The sequence below is a fragment of the Schistosoma mansoni genome, chromosome 1 (assembly GCF_000237925.1).
Source record: "Schistosoma mansoni strain Puerto Rico chromosome 1, complete genome".
Classification (NCBI taxonomy): Eukaryota; Metazoa; Platyhelminthes; class Trematoda; order Strigeidida; family Schistosomatidae; genus Schistosoma; species Schistosoma mansoni.
Window position 1 is genome coordinate 1,328,287 of NC_031495.1, and position 12,022 is coordinate 1,340,308.

Genomic DNA, 12,022 nt, shown 5'->3' on the forward strand with positions numbered 1-12,022 from the left:
TCTAGCTCAGATCGACTCATGAACTCAACTAATATAAAATTTCTTTCATATAACAAAAACGTAGTTGTCGTCTTGTAGAAAAAAAGAAAAAAACCCTAATAAATAATTGCTCCTACTTGAGGATATTTGGTTTGTCATAATGCACGACCATTATTCACTACTATCTAGTGCAGTGAAATGATCTATGGGTCGAGAACTAGCCACAAAACCATAAAGTCTTTGGTTCACTCTTTGGCAAAGACATTAGTGCTTACTGCTAGAGAGTTGCATTTATCACAACAAAACAACTATCCAGTAGTTCTTGGTATTTTGTATTTACCTAGCTAACGCAAGTCTATGACATCAAATGAGAATTATTCAGCGTGCAGAAATCTCCAATAACAACTGGTATTAATTTACTTGGATGAAAAATCGTACCAGCTAAAGACGTTACAGGCTTATATTTTAGAAAACGATTGTTCCGCTAGTCCATAGTTAAATGAATGACTTGTTTTGTTGCATTATATAAAATCTATCCAAACGATCACAAGATTGAAAAGGTCAACTAAATGAAGTTACTCGATCAACCCAAGGGGTAACACTGTTGGAAGATATTATATTAATGATACTTAATTACATACTAGAACGTGTCCACAGTTGTCCACATGCATTGATATAAGTGAGAATATGTCATGGCCTTTTACCGCTAAATGATGTTCATGCAGGTGAAGATGAAGAGGACGTCCACTTTGTCTGATGTGGTGTTTTTCGCGGTTGGAACAGTTCGTTTTGTAGATGAGGTTTTATTTCTCCTCTTTTGTCATCTCGTTCTTTGTTTTGCATAGGATTGATTGATGATCTTGTTTGTTTGAGCGCTACACCTATTCCAAAAGTCCTCAACAATCTCGTTTTAGTTTCTGATATGCCTTTTATATATGATAGGATGATCCGTTTGTTTGTTTCTGTACTTGATTTTGTTTCTGTTGATGGATTTAGTTGGTATTTTATGATGAAGTTGATTGGGTAGCCGATGAAGTCGTTCAGAATAACGATGAAAGCTCCACGACCAAACCCTCCAGTTCAGAAAACAAAACTCCATCAACATGAAGGAAATGTCAGTGATAAATATTAATGGCTGCTAAAAAAGCTCATGGATTCATATGCGGAATTTATCATACAGAAACGCATTAGACAATCATTAAACTATGTTTTTTCCTCAACAATAAAATGTAAACACTTGTTGAGTCAAATTCTGGGTATTATAATTTCACAGTTAATTGGATAGCATTCAGTTAAACAACATAATTCAACTTAGTTTATCCACTTAAATATCATGCAACTATCATGCAACATCAAAGAAAAAATGTTTGTTCATAATATTCAATTGGTTCGTGATGAAAACTTTAATTCTAATTCCTAACCCTAACCATCAACTATAAACTATAGTCCTTATTCTTCACACAGGTTTATAATTCTCATTTAGATCTAGTAAGTAGGTGTACATTGTCAAGGCCACTTTAACGTCTCTCAAAGGTTGTCCATAAATTATAGTCCCACCGGAAGCGCTAAATAATTCATATCCTAATTTTTTATTCCAATGGAATACTTATGTGTTATTTATATAATAAGCAAAAATGAAGTAAGTGACAATGTACGGAATCATAATAATATCTATTTATCATTGTGATAAACTTTTCTAGAAACAAAGTAGAGGTCATGAAACAGTTGTTTTTTGCTAAAGATACTATTATAATGTAATGCATAAGAGAAAATAAATCATAGTACAGGTCTTCAAAATTATTTTGGGAAGTTGCAGGTTTTCAGTCATTATATAAACAAAGGTTCCATAAGAACATATGTTACCTTGAACGCAACTCAATTGAAAATGATCTTCCGGGAGATGAATATAACCAGACTTAAAGTTTCTTTTGCCTAGTACATGAACCGAATGGGTGACTTGTTTATTAAACTTCACTGTATATATATTTTTTAGGTTGCGTTAATGAAAACATGACTTATCATAATTAATATGGCGCTTATCACTTTATCGTATTTTGAATATAGTATTACTATAATTTGATCAAAATCCTTTCACAAACAGTCATTCTATGTTATATATCGAATAACCAATCTCATTATATTTAGTTTTGATTCATCTCAAAAATACACAAGCACATATATTCATTGTTAACTAACCGATTTCACAGGATTCAAGATTTCTTATTGGTAAACGTCATAATCCGGTTTTACCATTAAACATAGTCTAGAAGAATTATTTTAACACTGACTCTTATCAATAACTGTAAGTTATTGAATTATAAAGCTGGGATGAAGATTGATTCTTCTTCGAGACATTCTGCATATCTAGTGTGTCTTTCGTTAAACACATTAACTTCTTGTATACCTGAGGACAGTACAAAATAGATCATGAAAAAATTTGACATAAAAAGAATCCCATCTGGAGAACCGTCATGCACATGTCAGCTATGAATAAACTTTAAGTTTTGATTAAGTTGAGAGAAGAATATCGTATCTAAACTACTGTGTTTCAAGATCATCACTAAATAACACTGAAGATACTTAATCTTTGTTTAACATCTTGAAACAATTAAACTAAATAAACATTTTCAGTTTGAAATTGTGAAGAATGGTGAATTGCATTGAATTCATGAACCGATCAATAGTAAGCCACCAATGAAGCGTTTCCTTGCGAGATCGAAAGTGCTGGGTTCGAATTCCGCGTACAGAATCGTGGATGTGCACTCCTGAGGAGTTCCATATCATGACGAAACGGAATCCAATGTTTCCAGGTTTTCAGTAATGGTCTAACATTGATTGGCTCATGACTTCAATGAAATAAATAAACATTAATCATTTCAAATAATGTGTATATAAATTGTTTTTTTTCTGCATATATGTTACTTCTTATGTCGGTTTTGAGGTCAGTACATTTGATAATTTAGTAATTTCTAAAATACTACCAACGACGTTTTGTTATTAAAACACCTTTTGTACATTTAGGTTTAAAAAAGTTTTACACTCACAAGTATCCGGTGGTCTTTGACTGTCAATTAAATAAGATTTAGTTAAGAGTTTTACACACACCGAGTTATAATCCATGGTCGACGTGAAATTTGTTAAGAACATATATGAATAATGTGTAGGGACAATTGTTATAATAATAATTTATCGTATACACTTATCTCAAAGTTGTCTCTACTTACTTCATGGTGAAAAACGTATGTGAATTGTACAAAAATCTTTTTGAAAAGTTTTAGATTATCGGGTTGTTTTTGGAGATTTTTAGTAGTTTTTATATATAGTTGAAATCATGAGTCCATTGAAGCTAGACCACCATGGAAAACCTGGAAGCACCGCTCGCTAGTGACTGGCCCCCTGAGGTATTTGCTGGAGTTCTAGTGAGAAGCAGTGACCAGTGGAGTTCAACCAGGTCTGTTGGGAGATATCAACTCACTGAAGACTTTGGTGAATGTTTGCTCAATTTCGTGGATTGGTTGAAGTTAGACATCAACACCGTTGAATGCCGGCCGGCTCAGTGGTCTGGTGGTTAAGCTCTGGCGCTCGAGACTGATAGGTCCTGGGTTCGAGTCTCGCGAGGCGGGATCGTGGATGCGCACTACTGAGGAGTCCCATACTATGACGAGACGGCCATTCAGTGCTTCCAGGTTCTCCATGGTGGTCTAGCTTCAATGGACTCATGATTTCAACTATATATAAAAATTTTTAGATTAATTTAAATAGTCTTTAGTAGCCATAAGTAGTTGCAAAGCTTATAAGTAAACATGTAAAGTCAGATTTAATCAGATAAAATTATTATTTCAATTTCATCAAGTTACATTATAAGAGCTTCATAATGATTCACTGTTTATCTAGAGCTATCTTAATAAACATTTATCTACCTCTTACCATAACGATTGAATTTTTACGATCTACTTAATCAGCTGATCTAAATGTCTATCGAGTCATCAAAATTATGTGGTGACTAGATCTGTCTGAGAAAAAATAGAGATTGAAGATGTTATTCCTTTAAACCTTTTGTTGGGTTGATTAATTCTGAATTATGGTAACTGCCCACACATGTATGTTCATGGTCAAACTAATTAAGTCGTTGGTTTTAACCTATTTTGGCAAGCAAACATGAATAAATGAGTATGTACGGTTGGATGTATATGATAGCCTACGCACCTGTTCCCCTCAATCGCTTAAATGTGAATAGCTTAGATGCCTGATGATTCATTGCATTCATATTAATATTTGCGTGTTCAGTTAAATCTACTTATTAATTCTCTTGCTACACTATTCTATGATTATATATTATGAGCTATGGTATGACATAAACTGTTCTGCATACTACGTTCCAACTTATGGAAATTATACACTGTTAAAGAATTATGGTAGTAACGGCCGTTCGGTCGACTGATATACAAAGTATAGAAATACGTGTTGAAGATATCTACAACAGACGAAACTTCAATAAACCTCATCATAAGTTTGCAGGCCGAACTCCAACGGTTTCATACCAACGGGAAATCAACACACAGTAGACCATAATTAATTAAAATGAGTAAATTTCTGAACTAATATATCATAATTCAGCACAACGACATGATTCAGATTAGTATAATATAGAACGATTTGTATCGGAATAAATTGGATACACATAACGAATCCAAAATTATCTAATCCAAATGGCTCTCTACTAACCTCCAAGAATACCGGAATGAAACAGCTGTTCTTACATACTATCTGTACCTATGTATATCAGTCATCACATATTACGTTATATTTGTGAAGCAAATAATTAACGCAGACCATCGTCCGAATTCTTAAGTATTTCAGTTCAATAGTAATTAATTAATGCCAAAGCGGAAAACGTTTGGGAAATTTGACTGGTTTAATATGAAAAAAATCGTAAGTATAATGAAAGAAATAAACAAATTTCCCGGTAAGACAATAGCTTGTGAATTTTTTATTATTGTCTATAATCTTCAATATATCTGTTCGCACGATTGTATTATCCCTACTTTTTTAATACTCTAATATGTGTCTTGTTTAAACAAGCTGGAACTATACTTTTGTATCATTTATCGTTTTCGTTCACGTTTTTCACTTGTAGACTAAAATATATGTTTAAATTTTCAAGAAATCTACAGATTTTCAAACTTAACTTAGTACATTAGAGACTGAGTCGGAAGGTGTTTAGTAGCGGAATCCACCAAGAACATTTCGTCCTATTTAGGACTCATCAGTTGGATGTACCTTTATTCAAGAGCTGATTTTCACTCTGGGAGTGAAATCTCGTACTATTCCCTTCAAATACCCTATCGTTCTTCACCAAGCTACTGAATCCAAATAGTTAATGGCTTGTGCAATAAGGAGAATTTCAATTCTTTTCTTTTGGTTGTTTGAATTTTTCCATTGACGTGTAGAACTGCAATTGACCAATCTCTTTTTAGGCATATGTACATCCTGTGTGGATAACTTTAATATTTCTGTTACGTCATATACATTATGATTCAGCAGGTAAGTGAATAACATGAAGGTAATTGGAGAGAACGGTACTAGCTTCGAGTCTCGGAGTAAACACGTACATCCAGCTGATGAGTCTTAAATTACATGAAACAAGAGTTCTGGATTCTGTTGCTATTAATTATTCAACCCTACTTATAACCCTTGTGGCTTAATGGTAAAACTGAGGCAATCCACACGGGATGCTTATATGACAAAAGAGGTTGATTGATCGCAGTCCCAAACATCAATGGAAATATTCAAACAACTAATACAAACGAAATAACTTTGTACTGAATAAGATAAATATCGTTTTTATTCATTTGAGAATATATAAGTTTTGTTTGTCAGAACATAATATATATTGTTAAAAATGATATTCTATTGAATTGATTAGCCATAACTTACACAAAACATAGTACTTATAATAATCAACATATGATAATTTCGCTTGAGAAATTAACACATTGAATACTATCAAAAGGGGGAGTTTTCTGGAGATTTTAGTAATTTTATAGGTGAAATCATTAGTCGATTGAAGCTAGAACACCATGGAAAACCTGGAAGCGCTTGACAGACATTTCGTTCTATTGTGGGACTCGTCGGTGGTGCGCATCTACGGTCCCGACTCGCGAGATTTGAACCCAGGATCTATCAGTCTCGCGCACGAGCGCTTAACCTCTAGAACCACTGATCCGGTATCCAACGATGTTAATGTCTAACTTCAACCAATCCACGAAATTGAACAACCGTCCATCATTGTCTTCAGAGAGTTACTATCTCATATTGAAAACTGAGAAATTTTGGAATATTTTATGTGAATCAAAGTGATTTATTCAATCTAGATAAGCTTATTTTACTAATACAAATAAACAGTTATCTTATTATAAATGGACATTTTATCTTGTTTTAACATAATCATATTTCATTTAACCAGGATAATGTATTAAAGTTGTTTTTTTCGAGACAAAAATAATTTAATTAAGCAAAAAAGCATAGACAATATAGATTACACTATGCTTTTAACGATACTGCATTCAAACGCATATTAACTTAATAATTTAGGTTGTCTTAGTAATTGCCGTGAATTCAGTTGTCAGAATGAGCGATGTGACTAGAGTATATAATGCTGACAACTTCTGAAGTCCATCACTCACCTGTACCAACTTTCACCATTTACAATTTTTGTAGGAAATTAATATTATAAATGAAAGTACAAGTATTCAAACAAACGACATTATTTATCCAAGCCTTATATTATTTGTATAGTTACAAGAATGTATGAGAAAGTAAAGATTATTAAAAAAAGACAACATGAGTTTAGAGTATAGGTAATATGAATAGAATTCATTAAAATCCTATTTCCCTTATTTGATAAACATTAAAAGCTTTTTTAATGTAATTTTAGATATGTATCCAGACTACTAAATGTGATGATGAGTAGTATTGAATGATTAGATTTGAAAAATTCAACAAATACTTGTTCAAAGAAAAACACATCTGTATAAACTAAACTATACCAAACACCAATCATATTGAAAATAATTTGAAAATAATTTATGGTTATAAGTTTTATCTTGTTATGTGGTTTGTGCTGTTGTTGTCGACAGATATAAGTACTATGTATCATCAATCAAAAGTGCAATGTCTGGAGGTAGAAGGTTGAGAAGATTGAAGGGAAGAGAACGAGAACAGAGAATGATTGATGTGGTCAGGGTAATCAGTTTCAACCAAATGTTTCGCAATGGAGGAAGATGTCTGTCTATCGTGTGATCTTATTTTTTTTTACATTTCCTTGGTGATAACTTGTTATTATTATTTAATATATTTTGAAAAATCTGTTATGCTAATTATATGCAAACAGTTTGTTTACATGATAATGATAGAAACAGTTAAAAGAAAACCAGACACAAGGGATATCTGTTAAAAGTAGTCTCGATACTTTTAAATTTTATACGATTTATACATATTAGGGTTTTGAGTTTACATCATTAAATTTAATAGACCAAGATAACATAAGTGACCCAATTATTCTGTTCCATGGAAACAATGTGATGAATACAAAAGAGAATATTATTATCCTATTCGACACCTGTAGAGTAATTGATGTTACTGCCTATTTTTTCTCAACGAATACTTAATATAGTGTCTAAACTTTGATTTAAATCAGACGAAAGAATTGCTCTGTGAATATTAATGTCCGTCAAAGTGTAATAACCGTCTACAGTAACTCATTGTCATTCAATATGAAGAATCGTTATTACTTCTACGTATTAGAACAACGCATGTAAGCGAACCATTGTTTTCAATTAGATCATCATCAGGCTTTACTCTAATATACACGAATATTTATACGAGAATTTTTAAACCAATGAAGACTATCTGAGTCAATAATCACAATGAAATAGAATATGTCACCGAGCATAATAGGTAAAAGTACAAGTTGATAGTGGGAAGACAGGTGTACTGATAGTAGTAAGAGTATTAAATTATGATAACAAAAGTCTTATCAATAGTTAAACATAGGAAATAGGTAGTCAAACGTGGGTAAATAGATTAGAATAATAATTGCTTCTAGGCATATTAATATATTTGATAGTTAAGCAAACGTCAATTGATTACATTGAAAGCCTCTTAAGAAAAAGAGAATTCAGCGAAGAAAATTTTCTTTTCGACGAGATCATTTACTTTAGCTGTACATTCGTATATATAACTATATATAGGAATGTACAGCTAAAGTAAATGATTTCGTCGAAAAGAAAAATTTTCTTCGCTGAATTCTCTTTTTCTTATTCAATGACACTATGAGTTAATTTAATTATCTGGAAAGCCTCTTAATTAGTTTTCAATCATTGCTAAAATTTGAAAAAAAGGCTTTATAACTGTTTCGGGTTTGAAAGTCGGATTATCTGATATGCTTGAGATTAGATAAACTTTTAAATATATGTACACAATTTACAAGGTGGCAACTATCTTAAAAAATAGTCGCTACTCAAAATAAGATAATCTATTTTGATTACATAATTGAAATAACTCATCGCTCAATGAACAAATTAAATAAAAAACGTGATATATTACATAATTCAAATAACGTTTCCTTAAAACATACCTTGGAATTCTTTTTGAGCAGCACTCACATTTGTTACAATATTGCTAACATGTCCAAGAACAGTTGCCATTAGAAACATTCCAATAACACCTTCACAAATTAAATAAAAATAAGCTATAGGACATTTTGGTGTCGGAAATCCACCGACAGGAAATAAACTTAACATACTCCAATAAAATGCATGTAAATATTCATATCCATCATGATGACCTGGAGTTAAATGTATTTTATTAAATGAATGCAAGTTTGGCGACATAGTTATTAAAGAACCTACATCAGTATTAGCAGATGTTATTGTAGCTGATGTTGCTGATGTTTCATTATTAATATTGCTTAATGAATGATTACTTCTTAGTAGTAAGGAACTATCATTATTTATACCGTTGTCACTGACATTACTACGGTTGCTGATATGATTGGTGTTTTGGTTACTATTATTACGATGACTATTATTAATATTGGTAGTATGATAGTTAGTGTGGGTAGCACCCAAGTTTGAAATGTTTGTTCTTGATCCCTCAGTTATAGTTGTTCTTGAGGTTGGCGACTGTGTCAGAGATGTCATGAACAAACTATCCGCAGTTGAGTTAATGAGCTGAAAAACGCATGCATTCCAATGTAAAAATGTTAAGTAATACAATAGTAATTTAGTTGATCGCATTAAATTGGGATAATTTGTATGTCGTTCAGCTCTATCCATAAATTGCCAAAATTTGTACACTTTACACAATCGGAATATACGTAAAATAGATTTAAAACCAATGGATAAATATAAAAAGTCTAATGGAAGTAAACTTAAACAATCAATATAAAAACGTGATGAATTCAGATAGTGTGAACGCATTTTCATTCCATCAAATTGCATAACACCATCTTCTAGAAAACCAGTTTTTAACGATATAGTCATATCAATTAAATATAACAAATCAGCGAAATAATCTAAAGTTAACCAGAATATAACTGTTTGTTGATTGATCTCATTAAATGCAAATCTATAGATAATAACCCATAAATGATACATAAATACAATGCTGATAACACCACACCATGTATGAACTATACGTCCAGATGGATTAAAATAGAATAATGCACTATTCCAACTAGATTTTCGTAGCTTTTGGGATTTGTTCTCTAGTGATGATGGAGTTCCAAGTATACTTGTTTTATTGACTCCTTGAATTATGTCATGTTTCTCTTTAGGATCAGAATAAGAATATGGTCCATTGTACAATAATGGGACATTTGGTTGTGTATTTGAATAGTTTTCGCTCGTTAATCGTTGACGTATGCGATTTTGCTTTTCATACGTTGTTACATTTTCATCAGTTTTATCTTCTTTGCATATAAACCAGTTGGATTGTTTAGAATTATCCAGTGTGATCACCGAATCATCAGAAGTGCTGGCATGTGTATCATCCATTGTAAACTGCAATTTTTTCCAATCAAATTTGAAAGTATTCTTACATTTGTAACTCTGTTTCCGTTGATAAACCGTTGAATTCTTTACAGTTTAAATTTGAAGCTGATTGCGATTATAGGTTAGCCGATTTATGATAAGATGAATAACCACATTAAAATAATAAAGAAAGCTGGGAACAAGTTGTGTTCTATTTCTTTTAAAATCACTGAAATTTTAAACCAATCGTTGTTATTCGGTCATCCTGGAAATGAACTAAGTGAGATGTGATTGGCTCGAATTTCAACTAATCAAATTAGTCAATAATTCAACCATATTATTAACCTCATTATTCATCAGTTGGTTTTCATTATTTGCTTATGGAGTGTTGAATTTCACTGAAATCATGAACCGATCTAAGTTAAACCACCATCAAAAACCTGGAAACCCTAGACTCCCTTTTCACCCAAGTACGTGTACTTGGTTTTTTGTTGTAAAAATATACTTATAAATACAATCATACAATGATATTAGATTTTCCCAGGGAAATTCGATCATTGCTATAATTATTTTTACTCATAAAATTTACATAATGACAAGTGTACTGAATTTTTAATAAACAATTTATCCGTTTAGGCAATAAAGGTTGTCTGAAAGTATTATCTAGTGGTTATTTCTACCCATGAAAAAGAATAGTATTACCTGATTACTATTTAGAGAGGTACAATTGAAACCAACCATTTCGATAAAGCTCATCTGAACCGAAGTTTCACTTTTGAAAAAGGTAATGATTACTGATGTGTGGATGAGAATGATAATGATTGGTTGTTTCGCTGAGTCAGACAAGTAGATAGTGTGACAGGTGTTATATGTTATATATTCCCCTATCCTGACTGTTATTCACGGACTGTTCCTTGTTGTTGGATTGTGTCGGATTTTGGTGTGGAAATATATTGACGTTATAGTCAGGCTAATCTCGTGTTCTTGATCTGAGTTGTGTTGAAGTCCTGTAGAATAGACACTGGGTGGGAAATCTAGTGTAGATATTCGTCTAAAATTAACGTACACATACGTGTAAAAAGTGACAGAACTGTTATAACAAGAAACCCCAGCGCTATAATAAGTATCCTACGTTTATAACAATTACAGTTTAAGATATACTTTTTGTCTGATCTATACAAAATTGAAACAAAGCACATCATGATTCTGTTATCGAAATGTTGTTAACATTACAGCTCAAAATAAAATGAAAATTATTGTGTATTCATTAAAATTGATATGATCCACCATGTAGAACATAGCAGTGACACTAATTATGCTAGAATTAATAGAGAAGTAAGTAATAAACTGAAAACATAAGTAAACTTTTCTAGGATCTGTCATAAAATGAGGTGTTTGAGAATTTACAATTAGCGAATCAATTATATTTAAAAAGGTTTAGAAATCTTTAAATACTGGTGACAGTTAGCTTAGGGAATCCAATGAGGTATTTTCGACAACTTTGTTTGACTTAAATTAAAAATCACCAGCTCTATAGATTGATGTCATACATTTGTCTGACCATGTGAATCAACACAGCCATTCAGGTTTTGCATTGTTTCAGCATGAGTGATATATAATCTGACAAAGTCAATACATTTTTACAACTTTATCAAAATGATTGGGTACACTTACTTTTGTACTCTAGATTTAATAGCAACAAAATCACTTGAGAAATGCCTTGAAGACCCTTATAATCTGGTCTGTGGAGCCTATTCATTTATGTCACTTGTAAAGGAAATCCTTCAGATGATAAAGAAATATCCAAAGTAATTTTCCATGGATGAATCAATGGATCCAGTGATTGGAAGTTAGAGAACTTATACTACCCTCATGTATACATAGTGAACTATGGATTTCACCAGGTTCGAACGACTTTCAGAATAATTGATGTCAAGAAATTACTCAACTGTTTTAACTTATTTGCATGAATAGAAGTCATGAAAGACTAAATCAGAAGCATTATTTAT

General features: G+C 31.9%; 1 protein-coding gene across 1 annotated transcript in view; it reads right to left on the reverse strand.

Annotated features, from left to right (window-relative positions):
- Window positions 1–10,037, reverse strand: part of Smp_105340 (putative cyclic nucleotide-gated ion channel) — a gene marked incomplete at both ends in the record, with an annotated part of 33,491 nt that extends 23,454 nt beyond the window's left edge. The window contains one exon of the mRNA XM_018792939.1: window positions 8,618–10,037. Coding sequence (XP_018647501.1) covers window positions 8,618–10,037 — 1,420 coding nt within the window. The remainder of the gene's footprint in view (window positions 1–8,617) is intronic.
- Between the last annotated feature and the right edge of the window lie 1,985 nt (window positions 10,038–12,022).